Raw genomic sequence first — 22362 nt, forward strand, 5'->3', positions numbered from 1 at the left:
CATCTTGCTTTGCTCCGTTCACTCAAGCAAATTCTGCTTTGATGTGGCCCAGGCTATTATGCAGAATACATTGTGCTGCTCTGTGCTCACCCTTTCTGGGTAGACTGATGACTGTAGGTAGTGCAGAGCTGGGTTTTACGGAGCTGCTGCTCTAAAGACAATGTAGTAAAGCAAAGTAATTGGAATATTGTCATCTGATTCCTTTGGTGTTTGCCCACAAGTTGTTAGGGATTACTCTCTTCATTGCATAATGATTTATTGCAAACAGTCTATATGTTAAAAAAAAGCCTGCATTCTTTGATCTTTCTTTATTCCTTTTTGGGGTTTTTTAAGTTGGCTGAGCAGGCACTAAGTTGCAGCATGGGCAAATGCCAATAAGTGGAATATAGTTTATTGTTCATAAATTAGCACCCTATCAAATCTTCACGACTGAACCTTATAAGAAGTGATAAAAATTTGCCAGCATTGACTACTTTTCAAGTTTGTGCAGACTGAGTATGAAGTATTGCTGATTTGTGTAGTCTCTAGTTGAGTAAAATAATGAAATATGTGCGTGGCTGGAGCACAAAAGAAGCAGTTTGGTTGCTTAAGTATTGTAATGTTGAGCCATAGTCAGGGAGGTGAACTTTATGAGGGAGACAGACCTTTAAGGCAGCCAGTAATTGCTCAGAAAAGGAAATATGACTGTGCTATGAATTCGTGATCTGCATGCAGACAGATGGTTCAGGAGAGATTTGGGGGTTGCAGTGAAAGAGTAAGGGATTTCTGGATTTTGTTACTTCTCTGGAAAACAGTGCAGTCTAGCTGAAAATTCACAGAATAACTCATGCTGCAAAACCTTTGTCTTCAAGGATGTGTTAATACTTTATGAATTCTAAACTCCTCAGGCTGAAAGAGGGCAAGATAAACACCAATTTGTAGGGCCTGTTCAGCACAGTGTACAAGCTTGTGTTCTGATGCACTGGAGTCCAGTGAGAGCTCCCAGTCAGGGTGCTGTGACAGCTTTTACTGCCCTGATACCTGCATGGGGAGCAGTCCTGCTGAGCTGGGGGGTCTGACAGGGCAGCCAGACCCCCTGGTGCTGGCACTGCTCACCTGTGTGCGCCTGGCTGAGCACAGCCCAGACCTCACCTGCCTGGGGCTGGAACTTCTCCTGGGAGGAGCTGCTGGGCTAGACTTGGGAATTGCTGCAGTAACCCTTGGAACTTGTTTTGGCTTTCCCTTTCAGGCTGAAGGGAAAACAGAAGAAAATGAGACGAACAAGAGGCGTCGGAAAGGACTCTTTGGTGTCTTTGAGCAGGTGGGTGTTCAGAGCTGCCCACCCGTGTCCAGCTCCTTGGTGGGACCAGAGCTGAGGAAGCAGTGGGAGCTGGGGGCCAAGGTTTGGCCTTTGGAGCATGGCATGGAAAATACCTCTCCCTTGAAATGCTGAATTTACTGTGGCGTGCACTAAAGAAGAGCTAAATTAATTTAATTATTTGGTGGGGAGTAGAGCAATAACAAAATTGCACTAGTTTTTGTTCTGACACAGGAACATTTAAGGTATTGGTTTGTTTTTCCTTTTCCTAATTGTCTATTTAGATAATTTTGTATTTGAAGAGTTTGTATTGCAGCTTGGTTTGTAGCCCTTCTCTGATTAGTCACCTTTGTGACTCTGCTTTATGAATAGCAGCACTGATTAATGTTGCCTTTTACTGTGCTCTGGGACCCAAAAAAAATTTTTTTGGTGACTTTTGCATGCTAAACATGTCATTTTAGTATACTGCAGACTATATTTCCTTTCACCCTTTGCTGAAAAGGATGTTACCTCTCTCCTCCTCTCCCTTCAGAAGTGTCGTAGGAAACATAAGAAAAACACAGTTTGTTGTTTCCTTGCAGACTTCAGGCTTTCCAAGCCAGGGGACAAACAATGGGAAAGAACAGAGTGAATGCAGAGAAGGAACGAACCAGAACAAAGTCAGATCAATGGCAACTCAGCTGCTGGCAAAGTTTGAAGAGAATGCTTCAAATACGATCCTGCGGAGACAGGTAGGTCGGGGATGAAGCTGAAAGCCATCTCTGAAATTGAGCTGTAGTCTCTCCTTGGGAAGGTGATGCAGGTTTCCCAGGGAAGACAGGAGTCTCTTAGGTGTTTGGAGTGGGTTGTCTTTCTTTCATGCTTTATGCAAATTAAAAGTATTTATCTCAGTACTTGGTAAACAAATGCAAGTCATATAGATTGACTAATGCATCTAACAATAACATATTGCTGTGTTACAGTGTCTAGAAACCTCTTGGAAGCAAGCCTATAGGATTTGTGTTATTTGGAAGTCTAAGGTGGCTGCATGCAGTGTTGCAGAAGGCCTGTTGTTGCCTGTATTTTTCAAATGAAGGACACTGCCTGTCCTGTGAAGTCTGTCTTTATGGAAAATCTAGGAAGTGTCAAAAGGAAACCTAATCTCTTGCAAGATATGTCTGGCTGCCATTTCCATTCCAAAACTGGAATGGCAGAGTGGAATACATTTGTGCATTGTGCAGCGTTTTCATGGTTCGTTGTTAGTGTGACTAGAGGTATTTTAAAAACAATCCCATGCTGCCAGGGTAGGAGGGAGAAGCTCAAAATCATACTCCAGCCAGAAATAGTTGGAATTAGCAGAGTTTAGATCTGTCATCTGAAAGACCTGAAGGAAGGACGAGCAAGGTGTTGATGTTTTGACAAAGATGGTGGCTTTCTTAATTCTTCATCCTCGTATCTATTTGTTTATTTAAACATTTAGGTCTTCCAGTAGTGTAGGCTTTATAGATGTCCAGTGACTTTGTCTGTCCTCGAACCAAAGTTGTTTTCACAATGCCTTGAGCTTTTGGTGTGTGGTAAGTGGCCAGAGATTTCCTTGGCCATGCTGAAGGGAGTTATTTCGATCATAAACTCTGCTAAAAAGTACTGAATGTGTTCAGCTTTAAGTATATCTTTGATGGTAGAAGTTGCTAATAAAATGGGTAGGTGGCAAAAATATGCAAAATGTCTTGTTAAGCCTCATAGTAATGCATCTTTAAAAGAAGCTTTTATTTCTTTCTGCCTCAGAAATTCTTTGAATCCTATTTACTGTCTTCCTTTTTTTTTCTCCCTCACTCTGTCTTTGCAATTTTAAAAATGCTTCCCAAGGAGCTAACAGATAGACCAGCCCTGCTCTCCTCTGACCCTCCTGTTAATCCTCGCTTTGCTAAGCCTATGGATCCAAGCCTTCTTCCACCTCAACCAAAAAGGCAGGTAGGAAGCTCCTGTGGGTAACACCTGGCAAGCACAGCATTTCTCTCACTGCTGGGAACTTGCTGAGCTACGTAAGATTCAGAGCAATATTTGGGTGGGAGCTGCAGAGTTCACAGACACATTTAGCTGGGAATGGTGAAAATGCCATTAGAATGTAAAGGCTATTTTACACCTGCTTTGCCAGATGAGGAACCTCTCTGAAAGTGTGGAAGCGCCCTGAAAACATAAGTGTTGATTTCTGTGTTTCCATATCTAGACTCTAAATTGTATGAATGTAATTACACAGCTGCTTTTAACATGTGAGAAAATTACAGCAGTACCCAAAAACTTGTGCATATGCTCCATGCTTTGGGTTATTGTAATGATAAAGCTAAGAGAGAAACCTGGCAAAAGTATCTAAGATAAAAGCTTGAGCATTGAAAAGCTGATTTTGGTGCTCAGGTATTTTATTTCTATAAGCAGAACTTGTGATAAGAATTTCTGCTGAAAGCTCTTTTGCAGCATCACATATATGGGGAAAAATGTAATCTAAATTTTTCTCTTAGTACTTTCACTGAAAGCAATCTCATCTCAAACAGTATTGATACTTACTTTTCATCAGAGTTTTAAATTGAAGTAAACATCCTGTAATGGCACTTCAAGAGCAGTTTGCAGTGAAATGAGATCTGTATTGCATGTGGAAATCTGCAGATCAGAAGCTATTTTATATGAAAACTCAAATTCAGAGATGTGTTCTGAACTCCTCAGAAAATGCCTTAAATCTGAAATACATTATATGCTGATTTGGGTGAGACTAGATCCAGAACTATGGCAAGAATTACCGTTGAAATCCTCATAAATGTAATTTGATTACAAGCTTAGTTTCAGGCAGATGTGCTGCTGAACACCCAAAACAACCCAAAACCTTTGCTGTAAACCCTAGAAAAAGATGTTCTTCTGCACTGCTGCTGTCTGAGGTTATTCACAGTAACTCAGAAGTGTAGAGAAGGATGTCAAGGCCTGCACAAGTTGTGTGGGACTGATTTCAGTGCATGGGCACAAGCACCAGGAGTGCAGTAGGCAGTGTGCAGAGAGTGATGGGAGAACATTTGGTTCCTAGTTGTGTGCATGACTGTGCTGTTAGCTTTCGGAAGCCTCCTTAAAAGCTGCATATCCTGCATGGTAGTGCAGAAAGCAGAATTTTGTTCACTTCAAGTGTTTCCCAGTTTCAGGTGGTAGCTAGGAGTGAACACGAGGTCAGGGAACCCCAACAGTCTTTAAATGGCTCTGATCATATGGCCAGGAGAGCAAGGGCTGTGCACAAAACAGATCCCCAGCCCAGTGTGTCAGACACCTCTGAAAATCTCGCCTCTGCCTGTTCTGCTGCATTTGTACTTTCTGGAGTGCTTGAGCGTCTTCAGCACCTGGAGGAAAAAATGAAACAGGTGACAAGCAACTTCTTTTCCTTTCTGTCTCTAAGTGCCTGTGATAATCTGTGTCCTGTGGTTTTGCTGGCTTGTCCTCTGTTGACTGTAGGTTGTGTTAAGACAATAAGAAGTCTTTCTACAAACTTCTGTGTTTTGCTGATGGATGTGGTTTTAACTGAAATCTCTCTCTCTCTTTTCTTGGCTGTCCTTCCCTGGCTGTCACTGCAGAAAAGAGCTCAGACCATAGCAAATAGGGAATTCCATAAAAAGAACATTAAAGAGAAAGCAGCACATCTCGCCTCAATGTTTGGATACATGGAGTTCCCAAAGGTGAATTTCAAGTTTTGCACCTTAAGAACTGCTGAGTTGGAAGAAGTGTAAGAATTCATGAAGGGAAAGAAATTGCAGTGGTTTTGGTTTTAACTTCCTTTCATTCTGTGTGGATCTGAAAAGTAACGTGGATTCCACTGAAACTAGTAAAAAGTGCTGTTTAAATATTACTGCATAGTTTAATTGAGGTGAAACAATCTGAATCATAAAGCTAATGAGAGTACTTTAGCAGGAGAGAAATGTGTTCAAACAAACTATGTCTTGTGCTTTAGCACACACTGCTGGCTCCAGTTTCTAATCAGTTGCTGAGCAGTGGTACTTGGTGCACTCTGGTTTTTGCTGGGTTTCATTGTGCTTTCTCCCAGTACTATCTTCCCTTACTGCCCACTGTGAATATTTCTATTAAAGAATCAGTACAATAATGCCATTTAGCATGAAGGTGCCATGATGATTTCCATGGGCCCTTACTGTGCAGAGGGAGCTGTCATTGTTATTTTTCTGGTTTTTTGATGCATGACTGTGAACTTAACCTGTGTTGATGTCACTGTCTCTTGGATAACTCTCCTGTTTCTGCTCTACACAGAATAAGCTACCTACTAAAGGCTTACCCCATTCTCAGCCCCCAACTCCCTCTTGCCCTCCACCTCATCATTCAGCTGTTGCTGCTTCATCATCTGTTGGTTCAGCTTCCTCTGCTGTTTCTTCTCAACAGGTACTCTATTAAGAGATTTTTCATGTAAAACCCAAACTTGTACTCAAGCTGCTTGAGAAATGGCTTGGTGCTGCCAGCAGACCTGTTGTGTAGGTTGTAATTCACATTTAAATCAAACTTTGCTTCTTTGCTGTTGATAGTTCTGCGTGCTTGTAAGAGAAATGTTGTCATCAGATATGGCTCAGGTATAAGCTGAAGAACAAAGCAAATGGTTAACTTCTTTTACTTCAATTCTGAAAATTTTGCATCGCTGCTTATTTGAAATGATCTGCTGTAGGATGATACCACAGGCATGCTGAAGAAAGCTTGACATTATAAAGCAAACTGAGTGCTGTGGGGTTGGTTAGTTTTCTTGGGTGGAATTTATGTTTCTTTTCATAAGAATATCCTTCTGCTCTGCAGGGGAAAAACTGCACAGTCATGGTTATTTTAACCATGTCTTAGAATGGACATGTCTTCAAATTGTATGAGCATTTACCAATACAGACATTTTATTATTGTTTGTTTAATTATTTGTACTTTAAACTTGCTTCTGCATGTGAACAGCTAGAATACAGTTCTTTGTAGCAGCAGAACTTATGGAGAGGAAGCATCCATACTTGGAAAGGAGGAGGTGACACTTGGGTCAGAGATACTCAGTTCTTACTGCTGAGGCTGGTGCTAATGGGCTGTGTAGCAATGACTGCCTGGCTCCCAATCCCCAGGGAAATCCAGGGGACGTGGCCCTTCAAGGACACTGCAAGCTCAGCAGGTGCCCACTGCAGTAATCCCCTAATTCCCTTCATTCAGCTTCAAAGTAATTCCTTTGCCTGGATTTACCTCTTACTTTTATGACCTAAGAGGTATAGCATGTGATGGGTTTTAAGCTAAGTCATGGTTTCCAAAAGATTGGGGGCTGATGTTCCTTTGATTGGGAGAACTGTTGTGACTCTGCAAAGAGAATTAACCCAAGCTATCTGAAAAACCCTTTAGGATATGAGAACTAGGCTTTTAATCATATGGAAACTCTGTGAGAAATAATTTCATTGGGATTTGAACATCACTTCTTGGAGAACCTTTGTCCTGAGCAATCTTTTTTTAAATAAAAAAGATATTTTAAAGACTGGATTTTGTTTAAAGTCCACAGACAGCCTTGATTAGTGTGCCTTTATATTTAAATGGTGTGGCAATAGTTTGTTGTTACTTGGTTTCACCCAGGGTGGGTTTAGTTCAGCTGAAAAGTGCTCTCTCTAGAGGTACTGGCTGAGTGCAGCTCAGCTGAAGCAAGAAAATCGAGTTCTGTCACCAGCACAGTAAATATATGTTCATCTCACTGGGTAAATATTTGGCTGGTTAAGTAGTGCTGCATTTACACTTTGGCAGATCTACATGCATGAGCATTGTGATGCCTGCATACCCAGCTCCATGTGTTGTGCAGGCTGCCAGCCTCCTGTACACTGTGCATTTCATAGGTGTCAATGTGGTACATTTTGTGTGGCATTTTGGAGAATTTTTAAACAGCAGGTCTAGTCATGGCCGGGTGATCTTTGCCCCTCCTGTCAGGGGCACAGTTGGTAATAATAGAATCTGTCCCTGTCCTTTCATGGTCAAATTGCTGTCCCTGTGTTTTATCCTTGCAGATTGGACACTTTTCAGAATGTGACCGTTTTATCCTGCTCTATAAAGCACTGACTAAACGTGCAGTGCTATATAAATAAAAATTCAGCAGTATTTCAGATGCACAGAGTGCATTTTCAGGTGCTGTTCAACAGTATGTTTGGACCTCTCTGCTGTGAATGTGCCTGTGTCTCTGTTTTCTTGAGGGGGATTATGGGTCTCAAAATCTGAATTTCTGCTCTCTGTTCTGACAATTATCATTAGCTGAGTGTAGACCTCAGTATCAGAAAGTGTTTTGGGATTGATAAACCAACAGGAAGAGCTGCTGGGTGTTGCTGCCAGTGTTTCTGCTTTTTCCCCAGCAGACAAACAGAAGGTAATAGAAGAGTTTTGAGTTCTGTAGGCTTCATGATATATGACCTATAAATACCAGCACCCTCCCATGGTTTTAAATAGCTGGTGCTGTCATTTTAATTTCAGGTGAGTTCTGAGGTTGTTACCAGACATGACAAACCACTGCACCTGTTGAGTTTTGCTTGGAACAGTATTAGTTATGGGGACAGAGTTATTGAAAAGGGTGGCTATGAAATCATACTGTCTAATTACAGACACTTATTATTAAGTCTAAGTCCTGCAAGGAGCACTTGAAAAGAAGGCTGTGGGACTGTATTGTTTCTTTCATGACATGCAGTCATTACAGCTCAGTAAGAATCACCTTCTGTGTGCAACATGGCAATAATAATCAAAAGTACCTTCTAGCTTCAATCAGCTGTCAAAATTCACAGAGCTAGAATAATGAGTTAGCATATGTTATATTACAGGCTGGGCTTTGGTTATTCCTGTTTTCTGCTCAAGGTTGGATTGACCTTCAGAAAACTCTGTTCATCTGAGCTCTGCATGAGTGAGTCCACACCGTGTGTCGTAAGAACTGGGCAGTTTTTGCAATCAATTTACTCCCTGCAGAGCTTGGACCAACAACTTCCCTTCAGTGACGTGGCTCTAATTGCCAGCAGTAAGCAGGGCTGGGGTGTTTCCTACACACAGTAACTTATTACTCAAATGTTGTTTATCTCAGAGGGAAAATACACGTAGCAGCTTGTACTCAAAGTAAATAAATCAGCCTCAAAGCAAAATAAGACCAGGAAAATCATTAAGGATATGAAAGAACAAAGGGAAAGCATTGTGTGCTTTTGGAGGCAGAGAGCATGTTTCCTTTGTTTTATGAGAATGCTACTGAGGCTTACTTGGCTGGCTGTGCAGTTCTGAGTAATAACACAGGGAAACACAGAAGGCAGCTTTCTCTTCCCATGGCAATAACCACCCTGGTCAACCTGCTGGAAGGAAGGCAGCGTGCCACTGACAGCTCAACAGTCTGAGGAAACCCCAAACTCCTGGGGTTCTTGAGTGTTTTCTGGTTGTTCCCTGAAGTTCACCGTGTAAGGTGACTCTCTAGGACTCCTGTCCAGCAAAGGCTTTAAAGCTGCTGGCACAAAGCTGCCTGAGCCGTGAGCAGGAGCCTGTTCCATGCAGGCAGGGGCACCAGCATTACAAAGCTGTGTGTGGCTCCAGCAGAGGAGCAGCCTCAGAGGCACTGGGGACATTCTCTGCGTGTCTCTGAGGGTGGCAGCAGCTCTTGGGGCTGCCCTGGTGGATCCTCATCCTGCCCTGATGGATCCTCATCCTGCCCTGATGCATCTGGTTGGTGACTGAGTGGCACTTGAACAGAGCAGAGAAGTTCTGTTGGAAGGGATGTGCAACAAACAAATCTCTGGGATGTGCAACAAACAAATCTCTTACCTGACCAAAAGTTAAAGCATGGTTTTAAGGGCATTGTTCTTAAATTAGATTGAAATCTCACTTGCTTTTGCTTGGAATGTGATTTCACATTTGTTGTAGGAACATTTCCTTTTAATAGCATTTTAAAAGTGTGTATAAACATGCAGTGTTTTTGTTTTGACTGCTTTCATCTTGGCATAGGTTGTTCCAATGGATGGAGAACAGAAATCAGCCAGCCTGATGAATTTCAAGGTGTAGTTCAGGCTCAAGGATACTTTTCCTGAAATTCAAGTACTTGCACCTTAAGCACAGCCTTGTTATTTAACTGATTGCTCCAGTATTTATCTAGTTCAAGGAAAACTTTCTGCTACAACTGACTTGGAACACTTTCTTTTACCTTGGATCTTGTGGACAAGAGCTTCTACATTTACATGTACATTACTTGTGCATGTACAACATGGCCTGGAAATTGCTCAGCATATTCAGAGGTGCAGAATGTGGGGAGAAATTTTTTTTTTTTTGTTCCATGTTCTTAAAGAAATCAAAGGAACATAGTTTTCCTGTAGTAGCAAGAAGCACTTCTTGTAGTGGTTTATAAATTGGTGTGCCATTAGGGTCAGTGTTGTGGTATGTAATTAGCAGTTCACTTTGCAGCTGTTACCCACAAGTTGTCCAGATATTGAATAATATTTTAAAGTCTTTTTAAACTAAATAAAACCAAACAGGACAGAAATTTGTCCCTTAAATGGCAAATATTGAATAATATTGAATAATATTTTAAAGTCTTTTTAAACTAAATAAAACCAAACAGGACAGAAATTTGTCCCTTAAATGGCCTTTGTAGTCTTAATGTGTGTATTTTGTACCTGTCTGGATATCAAGTTAATTATGAGATAACTCTCAAAAGATGAGGGGGGCTGTAAAGGGTTGAATTTTTTAATCCATAATAATATTTGAAAACACACCCACAGTGCATTAGAAGTGTTTTTAAACTTGATAGAAAATGCTTTAAAATAGTTTCAAAGTATTCCGAATACCGTTGCATTTATATTTTTCTCATTTCTTCATGGTAACTTTCTGGTGTTTTAAAACCTTCAATTAGCAGGACTTGGTGTGGTGGCAGTAGACACATTATTTCACTGAGAAGAGGGAGACTTCCTTGAGATTTGGGCTCTGTGGGGATCTGTCCTCCTGGAAGAAGCAGTGCCCTGAGTTCAGAAGCAGAGTGCCCCTGGCCATTCCAGGATGGCCCTTGCTGCATTTGCTACCAGAGAGGCTGTGGGATCCTACATTGACTAGAGAGCTGAAATCCCAGTCAATACAGGAAATTTGGTTTAGAGTAGAAGATATTTCTGTAAATCTGTGAAGCCCTTGCTGTCTGTGTTCCAGGAGCAGAGTACCTGCCTGCTTGCTGCCACTCACACTCATGCACACACACTTCTGCCCTGTGCCAGTCCCCTGGCAGGGGCTTGGGCTGGGAAACACAGACCATGCAGTCATTGGTCTGTCTGCTGGGCATTTGGAGCCACAGCCTAAGCCACTGATTGATAATTTGGTTACAAACAGCCTGACCTCAGTGGCTGCAGCAGTGTGATGGAGCAGGTTAAAGGAGAAGTTTCACGAGCGTGGTTTCTCCAGTTCTCCCTGGCATTGCTGTGAGTCACTGGGGAGAGGGCAAATGATTGCCCTGTGAGCACCAGCAAAACATTTCTGTGTGGGACTTGGCTCATGCATTTTCATGGAGTGTTCCCTGAAATGTCACAGTTTGGGGAGTGTTAATATGGAGTTCAATCCCACCCTTGCCCTGAAATGTAACAGCCAAGTCCCAGAGAAGTCGAAGAGAACAATAGGGGTTTTTTTAATGTCAGAATGTCCAGCTCAGATAGCCAGGCAGTGGCTCCCAGCTCAGCCTTTCATGGACACAGCAGAACCTTGAGGAGAGGCATTTTGCACCCATCAGGAACTTCTCAGTCATCCTCAGGGAAAAGTCTGTGGGCTGCACAGAAGCCTTCTGTGGCCCCAGCTGGTCACGCATGAACATGCTTGTGCTCTGCTGGGCTTCCCCTCTGCTCTTTCTCCTGCCTCCCTGTTTGCATGTGCCCAAATTATTCTTGTCCTTTTTTGTCTTTAAATTCTCTTTCAAGGGTAACTAAAGCTCTTCCTTCTCTTCTTCATCTTCCTCCCTTTCCTGGTTAGATGACTGTAGGAAAGGTCTCACGTGCAATTGGAGCTGTGGCTGAAGTTCTTGTAAATCTGTATGTGAATGATCACAGACCCAAGCCACAGCTTGAACTGGTAAGACTAAACCCACAAAGAAACAGTAACTTGACCTAAGAGTAATGTTCCCAGAATGCCATCCTGACCTAAGACCCCAGATGTGGAGCACTTGAAGCCCTGTGAAAGGTCTGACACTCGATGAAAGGATTGAGTGCACATCAGCACAGTATGCTGATGGAAATGTTTCTCTCCACGTCTTCTATTTTTACTTCTGTTACCTGACTGTGTGAATTAAAACTTCAGGAGGCTTTTATTAAATGTAATTACCATAGAATTAGTAACAGAAGACAATTATTACTCAGGGTGGCTTCTAAAGAAAGTTTTGTGCAGTACATGCTTATGCAGTTATTTTTAAGACTCGAGTGCTGAATCACCGTGCCTCCTTTGGAAGAGGGCTGGTTCCCAACTCTGACACTGTTCTGTATTGAATTCAGAAGCGGTCTCTGGACAAAGCTGCAGGCTCTTGCCCCATTCCTCACTTTCCATCTGCTGCCTCCACCGCTCAGGGCTGTCAGGTACTGGGAAGCCAAGTAAGGTGTTGTGTTGTGGTGATGACACTTTACTTACCAGCCAGCACTAAACTCAGTTGTTTCAGCTTCACTGTAACTGTCTGATCTGTTAACACCGTGGTTTTAAAAGCACATCTGTGTGGTTTTCCATTTGCATGGTTGTTTGTTTGGAAAGATTCATGCTCTAAAATGATCCATCAGAGCAAAATGGATTACTAACGGCAGATCTGCAATAGAATTCTCAACTTTTCGCCACGAGACTGCGTGACAATGACAATTGTGAGTTCTGCTTAACATTAAAAAATGATTCCAAGGCTGCCTTTTGCTCACAAATGAAAGATGAATTGTGTGGACTGTGTGCTACTGTCTGAATGTGCCTTGGACTTTTCCTCCTCCATCCCATGTGTGGTACCTGTGCTGTGGCAGCAGGGATAGTGGAAGGGGGGGAGGTGGTGATGGACGTGGCAGACACAGCACGCTCACCTGTACTGACCTGTAACCAACCACACTACAGTAATGCAAAGTAACATCCTCATACCTGCCTCTCATAAGAAAAAGGAAGTCCAGGGGCATCTGATCAATTTCTAGTTCACTTTTCTGTACCTTTTGCATGTGTATGTAAGAGGGGGTGAGATTCGGGACAATTAAAGAATGTTCATTACCAGCATAATTTCAACAAATTATTTCAAAATAGTTTCATGTGGCTAATATGGCTTGTATTTTGAATGTGTTGAAAATGTTCTGAATGTGTGTGGTAGGAAACAAAGTGATTTTTAAAGCTAACCAAGCCCCAGGTTGGGCTGTAGTCTCAGGAGGAGCACGGCTGAGAGGGGAGGCATGGCTGTGGCAATGGGAAGGGTGGAGTGTTTGAAGACTGCTTTCCCTCCTGGAACTTAAAGCACAAGCCTGCATTGTCCTCCAGATTGTGTCTGAACTGAGAGTTCAGGGTGTTTTTTTGCTTGGCTGCAGATGCAAGTCTGCTGTGTGAGGCTGGTGAGGTGTGTCTTCACCTTCTGAGAGAGACACGAGTCCCCGAGCCAGGACGGTGCAGGGTGATGAGGCAGCACTCAGGGATGATGCTGCTCTTGGACCTGAGTAATGGTGAACTCCCAGAGGGAAACTGGATGCAAGTCCAGCATCATAGTCACCCCTTTAAAGTCCTTGTGATGATGTCTGATTTATTAATTTGTACATAAACCTACAGAATTGCAATAATGAGTAATTAAAAAGCTGACTGATGCCTACTGTAATTTTGCTTCGAGGGTGCTGTGCAACCCTTCAAGAAGCTCAAGCAGCTGCCCCCTTCATAAGGATTTATATCTGGGTGTGGAGCCACAGCTTTATGTTCTGCTTTTGTCTTTGAACAGGGTTCTCTGCGGAAAGAATTCCCCAAGTCCATCGGGGGCAGTGACATCTGTTATTTCTGCAAGAAACGGGTCTATGTCATGGAGCGGCTGAGTGCAGAGGGCCACTTCTTCCACAGGGAGTGCTTCAAGTGTGACATGTGTTCTACAACACTCCGCTTAGGAATTTATGCCTTTGATGTTGAAGAAGGTAATGGAGGAGCCATTCAGGAGTGTTTTGAAATGTCTGAGTATTGGGGCTCTTATTGGAGCTGAGGAGAAAGATCTGTCCCGGTAGCGCGGTCAGGAGGAGGGCTGCCAAGTGTGCTGTTTGTGTCCCTTGCTGATCTTTGAGTCCTTGTACTTGCAGCTCTGGTTTTTCAGAAGAGTTATGGCAGACCTGAGCTGTAAATGAAGAAATCCTCAGGGGAAAATAAGTTGAGTGACCAAAATGCGTGTTGTTGAATCACAGGTCAAAGTAAGGGGGGGAAAAAAGGGGTGAGGTTTCTCCAATAATACAGAGTTATTCTTATCTCCATTTAAAAGTGGCCATTAAATAACATGATCTATAAGGACAAGCCATAACAGTGGCAGATTTACATGGATGCAGGGAATGTAGGTTATTTCTGTTACAATGTTATGGTCAGGAGTTGAAAGCAGTAGGACTGACCAAGCACAGTGTGATTTATTCCAGGCTCCAGGCTGCTGTAGAACAAGAGGTTGGGTGCTTCATCCCGCCTAAATCCTGGGGGTTTCCATCTTTTTTTCTTTTTTTTTAGTTTGGAATGGAATTATCAAACTGAATTGAAATTCCCTTTCCCTTCCAAAGTATTTGAGTAGATCAGAGTATTAACCTGATCTCCCTCTGCAAAAATACTAAAAAAAATACTAAAGATTCAAGTATTCAAAATGGTTCTTTTTCAGTGTGGAGAATCTGCAAAAATGTCTTTAGAGCAGATTATTGACCTTTTTTGGTTTTGTTTTTCTGCTTGATGTCTTGTGCTGGTTTGTAACTTTGTGTTTATGGGATGTTGTTTTTTTGCTGTTTATTAATCTTACACCTGAGAGGTAGATAAATGACCTTGTGTTACTGAACTAATGTGCAAATCTGTAAAAGAAACCTATTCAGAGCTGTTAGTCAGAATCAGTGCCAGGTTTCCCATCCCTTTTGCTGCCCAACTGTTCATTATCCTGCTTTCCTTTTTTTATAGATGCAGCAGTGATTTTTCACTCCATATATGTATAGCTAACGTATCCTGTAACTGATGATTTTTCCCTCTTGTAGGTAAATTTTACTGTAAACCTCATTTTACGCACTGCAAGATCAGCACGAAACACAGAAAGAGAAGGGCAACAATACAGATCCATGGAAAGGTATGGAGTGGTTTTATTGCCAATGCAGTGTCGAGGCACCTTTATCTGTGTGTATGTGGATGTTTTCTTCCTCATGTGCAGTAAGATCAGTGGTAAAATACAAACCTCCTCACTCTGTGAGTTTGGCATATCTCATAATAATCTGGTTCTCAAGGGAGTTTAGCTTTTCTGTGCAAAGTGAAGTTGAACTTAGGAGCGACTGGAAATGAAAATGTATAAATGTATAAAGACTTCGAGACAGTAGCAGAGACTGGATCACGTAGTTTAGAAGCACACTTAACATGCTTTAGTATCACACTTAACACTTTTTATTTTTGGATGCTTTTTCCAAGGAGGCGATAGACGCGTGGAAGAAAGTGGAAGCCAGACCCACAGAGATCACCACAGAAAGCAGTTTGTCCACTGCTAGCAGTCCAGAGGACAGGTCCCCAGGTATCCTGACTTCCTTCTTAGGGGGCACGCTAAGCTGGCCCCTGCGGGTGACCAGGGATCTGCTTGACATTCCCAGCCGCCTGTCTAACTGGATGCATGGTGTCCTGCACGCTACCCACCTCCATTTCAGGGACAATGCATATAACTATACCTACCTGTACGAACTCCTGAGCCTTGGGGTGCCACTCCTCTGTGCTCTCCTAGAGGTACTCACTCACATGTACCGGGAAGCAGAGCTGTCACTTGAAAACGTGCTTGAATGGGTGAAAAGATTCTGTAGGGTTTGAAGCCTCCTGTGTGCCTGTCAGATTTTCAAAATTAACAGCCTGGCTATTTTCTCGAGGGGAGTTTTGGGTTTGGAGGGCTTTGGTTTTGCTCTTCGTGCAAGGTGATGTGTGACTTGACTGAATGGTGGATTCCTTCTGAGAGAAGCGAGGTACAATTGACATTTTCAACACAAAATGTACTGTATGTTAGAGCATGAAGGACAGTGTCCAAACACATTTCCAGAACATGGAGTCAGATGAAGGATATTTTCTAGATTACTTCCCCCCTGTTTTATTCAGACCATTGGAGAAGATGGTACATTTTGAAACCATTTTTCTTCCTATTCTCCCCAGCTTGTTTTTTTCTTTTTTCAGTTAGACCATGAAAAAAAATGTTGTTCTTTCAGGAATATTTCTGACAAATGGCTGGGATTTGAAACCTGAGTAAAGCACATAGCTTTTTTTTTTCTTGCTTTCATCTTTGCTCTAGGTTATGAGATTTTTACTTGCATGAATATGTTTCAAAAAAAATCGTGTATATAATTCACGTTGCTCCAAGTCAAATGCCTTTTACATTGCTTTACATGTGATGGATACCTTTTGTTGATAGTGGGTACTATCTGTTCTACTAATTTATTTGAAGTTTTTCAATAAATTTGAAGAGCAAATGATAGTTGAGTGAAGGCTTGATTGAAATTTTAAGTCAAAGAAACTGGTAGAAAGAAGTAGACCGAACATTCCTCAAGTCAAGGCTTCCTCGTTTGGTGGCTGATATGAGGCATATCAATTTATGGAGCACTCCTCTGAAACTGAAGTCACTCCTGTTGTGCCTCTGGGCAGGCACTGCTCCCAGTCTCTTTTGGAATTTTTTAAAAATGCAGGTTTAGAACAAACTTCAAAAGCCTAAAAACGTATTCTTAGGCTACAACTTCTTACTTGGGTAATTCATTTCAATGTGTGCAGCTGGTGGCAGAAAGGTGAAATTCTATTATCTGGAGCAGCAGATGAGTAAATTTCTTTCAGATGTCCCTCAGACTTAATCAGAAGGTCTCTCTTAATCTGTTAGACAGCAAGGACACAGTGACATCCCAGTGCTCATTGCTTTCAGCCTAGTTAGCCAGGGAGGTTAGCATGCTCCCTGCCTTTCAAGTACTTATTTATATTCAGAAGTTTACCAGGAAATAGGTAAACCCAGCATGTGTAGCCTAAAATGAAAAGCACCTGTAGCATTCATTTGTAGCCAGAAGAACGTGGCACAAACAACAGGAAATATTGTTGCATTTAGTTAGTACCAAAATTGAGGATCACCTGCCAGTGGTCTGAAATGACAGTGCTGCCTATGGGCTGGCAGGCCTTGGGGTTTGTTGGTTTGGTTTGGTTTGATTTGATTTGCTAAAATGTGGGAAAACATGATCTGAATTGTTTTGCCTCTTAGGTATGAAAAGGAAATGTGTCTGCTGTTTAAAATAAATGACAAACTGGATCTTTCTTCTAGATAGTTTGACTTTCTTTAAACTATGAGGATGAGCTTTTCACATTTTAGAGTGGTTATGTGTTTTGGGGAAAAAATTGTTATTTTTATGCAGAGAACTTGAAAAAGTGCTTGAAGAAAATTGTTAGATATAAGGTAGCATTCCTTTGACAAAAATTGCCTTTAATGCTCAAGCATGTATTCAGCCAAACTTTGCTACAACATTGAGTGGACACGGCAATAATTACAATTACATGGTGGCCATCTGTATATATGTAATGCATCTGTACCTTTCTTTTTTAAAAAACCTGACTTGGAAACTCTGTACTATATTTAATTATTTTCTGATGACAGTAACTGTTTCACCCTAGAAAGGAGGCAGTCTGCAGTGTGGTTATTTCAGCAACACAGCAAACTGCTGGGTGGTCGAGTTTCCAAATTTGGGCTGCCATCAGCTTTGGTTTCAGTTTGTCACTAGAAGAGTCTTTAGGAACACTTCTTCCTAAAGTTTTCTCCTGCTGTTTACTGCAGCAGAGAGAGCATAATGGTAAATGTAGAGAAAATGGTGATGCAGAAGGCTCTTTGTAGATGATTTCCAAGAAACTTGGAAATCTCTGGGCAATGAACTTAAACCAGATGAATCTTACTAGTAGAAAGTGTAAAAACAAGATCTAAAAAAAAAAATTTAAAATATGGTATTGATTTTATACAGATTTGTATAATGGGGCATAAATCCCTACATTTCCATGACAGAATTCAGGCACTTGTGTAATGAAAATGTTTTCCTGAGGAATCTAAATCACCATGCATATTCCACTGGGATTTTGCAGGTGGTTCTCTTGGGAGGGTTATTTTATTGGTGCCACTCCAGTTGGTCAATTTTTTGACTTCTTCATCTTACTGTTCTGCTAGTAATACTCACACCTGCTTGTCCTCCTTGGTGATTGAATGGAAAAAGGCAGTTCCATTTTGGCCAGGTGTTCTTTGCACCGATGTAATCTTCTGATGCTCTCCTACATAACCAAGTGAAGTTCTGTGTTTTCTTCCCTGCTGTCTTCTCTGCCAATCTCCCTCCTTGCTTTTAGTCCAGTTCAACATTCCGGTGCTGCACCCGCTCACTGGCTGAAGCCTTTCTGCTCTCAGGTGATTTTTTTTTTTCCAGTTCCAAAATTACATGACTAACCCTGTTGTTTGAAAGCATTTCATTGTGTGTTCTGTTGTTTTTTTTAACTGTTGGAGCAATCTGTGTGTCTGGTATATTAATGGAGCTTTGGCATGATTATTTAACCTGTTGCTGAGTTCACAGTTGTAGAAAAAGTGATGTTTTCTCTCTGTGTCTGTGCATGTGCGCTTCCCTGTGCCTTGAAGGTAAGTTAGGCAGGTCAAGGGTTTCTTGAAAGAACTTGTTAAAGCTTAATTTCTTTCAAAGAACTGAAGGAAAGATCTAAAATTAGGTCAGGGTGTGATTGCCCAGGGTTAACACGAGCACCTCTTTGCATTGAGCTCACACACCCAATGAGCAGGCAGTGTTCCCTGCTTTCCTACTGGAAAAGTGTGCTGTAAAAGGTTCTGTAGGCAAAGTAGCCTAAACTAGGCAAGTTCTAAAAGTGCACGTGGCTCTCAGGCTGAGCCATCAACATGCCAGAGTGCTTTGGTTTGGGTGGTTTCATTGCCTGGGCCTTGCTTGGCACTGTGCTGATTGGGTTTCTCTTGCTGCCCCCCCTCTCCATGACCAGCCCCCTCATTATTTTGTATGTATTTTTTACAAAGGTCCAGTTTGTATAATCACTAGGTGACAGTCTAGAAGGAGAAATGAATCCCAGCAAGAAGCAAGGGCTCAGGCTGACCAGCAAGTACAAGTTACACTGAGGGTCTGGCTGATGTGGTCATAACCCAGCTGTCCCTGCCCAGGACCCCTCTCAAAGGGAAGGGCCTTTGGGAATTGATCTTAGGAGCAGTTTTAGGAGGGGCCAGCCATGCTCTGCCATCTGCTCCATTGCACACACCTCAGCCAGGAGTGTGGGAGGCAGCAGGGCAGAGCCCTTCCCTTGCTGCTCTGTGCATTTGTATGGCTCAGGCACTTGTTTTTATTTCTGTGGGTATCCTGAAATGACTTGGTGGCTCTGAAGGTCCCCACGCCGTGCCCACACAGGATCTCTCAGTGTTTCAAACGTCATTTCCTGCACAAATGGCTGGGATGTGACTCCCAGTGTATTTCAGGGCTGCAGTGTGTTGTTGCAAAGCTCAGCATGCTTTAATATGAAGGTCATGACATAAAGGTCTGCCATTTCAAACCACTTCTATTGCTGTGTTTTTTACTCTCTGTTGCAGAGTCTTCCTTGCTCTTCCTGCCCAGTGAGGATTCTGTCCTTCTCCTCCTAAATCTTCTGTCTTCATTTTACTTTATAATCTTAACTGAATATTTTTATTAAATAGTTTTTAACTCTGTATTTAAATTTTCACATGGAAATTCTGTATTTTGCACATGGTGAAAATTGTTTTAGCTTTATTTATGATATCTGCTGTAAACAAAAATAAATGTAGTTCTTTATAAGTCTCCTTGTTTCATCTCTTCCTTTTACAAAGATTTCCTGGGTACAGAGACCTGGCAGTGACTTCACGCTGGTTTTGCACCTTCCTCTTGTGGTGGATGCTGTGGTGTTACCCCAGAGTTTCAGTGTGCTGGTGTCATTGCATGTGTGTCCCCTGTGGTGCACATCAAGGTCCCTGAGGAGCTGGCCAGGGTGACTGGTGCTGGGATCTGCCCTTCCTGGGATGAGGAGCTGCTCTTGGTGGGCATGGGGCACACACAGACAGCACTGTCCTCCTCTCTTTGGCCTCTGCTGCCTTTCCTTACACTGGTATTCTACCTGTTAACATGTGTCATAAAGGTGATAAGGTAATGTCTTTGGATTTTTTGTTGTGTCCAGGAAAAGCAGGTAATAACCCAGGGCAAATCTTTACCTTTGCTGCTGCTCTGGAGTGCTCTTCCCAGTCCCTGTGGGCCCCTGGAAGCTGAAGCTGGTGGTGACCCATTGCCTGTTAACAGTTGCCTTGCTTTATTTTATTACTTCTTTAAAAATTTGTTTTAACTTTTGTATTTTAAGCTGCTGCTGGGATTCTTTTTAAACAGTAGGTTCTCCAAAAGAGCTTTCCTAAGTCTTCCTCTCCTTCATTTTCTGTCTTTTGCTTACTCTGCAATTCTTGAGCTTTAATCTCTTCCTTTGCATTTCAAGGGGAAAGAAAAAAAAGCAAATCCCAGAAAGAATAGTCCCAAGAGTTTAATGGAAAGATTGTGTGATTTTAGTTTTTTTAATGAATTGAAACTGAACCTCACTGGGGTTGCTGGAATGACAGAAATGATTTTTTTAAAAATTGTTGCTAAAGACAACATCATTGCCAAAGAAGAGCAAAGGTTGTTCTCAATGAACTATTCCAATGTTACTCTCAATGAACTATTCCAATGTTACTCTCAATGAACTATTCCAATGTTACTCTCAATGAACTATTCCAATGTTACTCTCAATGAACTATTCCAATGTTACTCTCAATGAACTATTCCATCTTCCCTGCCAAAGGAAAAGCCACCAGGCACAGTTTAAAGTTTGCTGTCTGAGGGGGAGATGAAATCCATTATGAAAATATGGGGCAACAAATCCCACTGAGGACAATACCTGGCACTTAATTGTAACAGACAAAGCAATTGGGGTAAAACTGGATTTGCTCTTTGCCCAGTTGACAGATTTAGGCTGAGGCAGTGACAGGGAAACATCAGAAGAGTATTTTTATTTGTTCCTGCAGAAGGTGATGATTTGTGTGGCACTGAAGCCTTGAGAGCTGTGCATGCTGTTCTCATGAAGTTTCACTCATTCTTCTAAAATACCAGTGCAGTAACTTGGGACTGGGGTAGTGTAAGAGCCTGGATCTGTTTCTCCCAGAGATGCAGGAGGCCCAGGCAGTCACATCCCTGGGCAATCCTGTCAGCAGAGGGGTGCACCTGCAGGAGACTGCACTGGTGGACAAGGCAGGACACAGTCAGTGTATGGATAAGAAATAAAACAGATTAAATGATCAGCGTGAGAGGAGGAGGTTTGTGTTGGTTCCCTCACTCTTGGCCAAAATTATGACACCAAAAAGCCACACATTCCTTGTTTTGCTGCTGGGGGTGCTGCTGAAGGGAGAGCCTGGTGGGGTAAGGGCTGGGTGAATGTACCAAGCTGCTTTGGGGCTCCTTCTCTGCCGTGTGAGCAGAGCCCCTGTGAGCAGGAGACCTGGTCTGTGCCCTGGCTGTGCCCTGGACTCTCTCCAGAGGCTGGCTGCTGTCAGCCCTGCCCCAGAGCTGTGTCCCTCTCAGAGCTGCAGGGGTTCACAGGAGAGGCAGGCAGGCTGCTCCCCTGGGCTCACCCTGGCACTGAAACCCCAAAAACCCAAAAACTGCCTCCCCCAAACCCTGCTCTGGCAGCAGGAACACCAGTGCCTCTCTGGCCAGTCACTGCCCTCCAAGACCTGGTGGCACAGGTGCCATTCCAGCAGGGCTGGCACTGGCAGGCTCAGGAGCTGCTCTCTTTCCTCCTCCTCACACTGCCTCCAGTGGCTTCTGAGCTTGTCTGTTGCCACAAGGGCCGTTTGGACTGAAAATAAGTACAGAGATGTGCCTGTTTTCTGTATTAAATTTCTGTTTTTGAAAAGCCAGGCTAACCTTTCATCCTCAAAGCCAAGCAGCATGACCTGCCTGGGTGTCTGTTAATGAACATCAAATGAATGTCAGCATTCACTAAAGGCAACCCACCTTTATTATAACTATGCTGAGCCTGTAAAACTAAAAAGATCTTGCAGGTTTTAAACATGCTTGATTTGAATAGGAGAATACAGACAAAACTTCCTGAAATTGCTCAAACTCAAACATCAGCCTTTCATTAACTCTACCAAGAAGAGTAATTTCTGTTCCTGAGTTTCTTCTAAATTGCTACAGCTGTAAAATGCCAGTGAAAGTTGCTTCAGTGTGTCTTCCAACCTCGAGCAAAGACTGTGATCTGCATTTTTCCCCAGCATTATGGCAATTAGTTACGATAATTGGCTTTAATTCACTTCTGGCTCACTCATTGCTCACCTTCCAATCAAAACACTGAGTTTTGAAATGCCCTGAGTTCTGCATTAATATTTATGTTTTCGAAGACATGACGTGTTTGCAGGTGACTTGATGGTTTTTTTTGCCTGAAAGATCATGTCACTGAAGGTAAGACATTATGCATTAATGCCTGATGCAAGTATTCATACTAGTCATGTAAATATTCCCCCAAGTCTCTCTCCTTTTCTTCATGAACTGTGCTCATATAAAAAGAGGGGAGGCTTTAATCTCATCAGGTGGTGGGCTCCAGACTTGTTTGAAATGGATGGAATTTCTGAAATGTTTTTTTGAAATGTGAAATGATGACATTTCCGTGTTGCTATAGTATTGAATTTGCCCTTTCAGCATTTGTTCTGCAGGTACTCATTCTGCAGGTATTCATTCTTTGTTTTAAGGTGCTTTGAATCTGTGTCCAAAAATACTATTTTGATGGACACTGGAGACTGAAAGTGTTGTGCTACACTCCAAATTCATATTAATACATGCCTTAATATA

General features: G+C 42.4%; 1 protein-coding gene across 5 annotated transcripts in view; it reads left to right on the plus strand.

Annotated features, from left to right (window-relative positions):
• Positions 1-22362, plus strand: part of MICAL2 (microtubule associated monooxygenase, calponin and LIM domain containing 2) — a 121215-nt gene that overhangs the window by 57665 nt on the left and 41188 nt on the right. For 4 of the 5 annotated variants that reach the window (XM_030240092.2, XM_030240094.2, XM_050974788.1 and 1 more), the window contains 6 exons: positions 1229-1300; positions 1879-2028; positions 3143-3247; positions 13221-13407; positions 14482-14570; positions 14903-15002. In XM_030240092.2, the coding sequence (XP_030095952.2) occupies positions 1229-1300; positions 1879-2028; positions 3143-3247; positions 13221-13407; positions 14482-14570; positions 14903-15002 (703 nt within the window). The remainder of the gene's footprint in view (positions 1-1228; positions 1301-1878; positions 2029-3142; positions 3248-13220; positions 13408-14481; positions 14571-14902; positions 15003-22362) is intronic. The other variant, XM_050974790.1, reaches the window with a different exon arrangement.

This window comes from Serinus canaria, chromosome 5, assembly GCF_022539315.1.
Source record: "Serinus canaria isolate serCan28SL12 chromosome 5, serCan2020, whole genome shotgun sequence".
NCBI lineage: Eukaryota > Metazoa > Chordata > Aves > Passeriformes > Fringillidae > Serinus > Serinus canaria.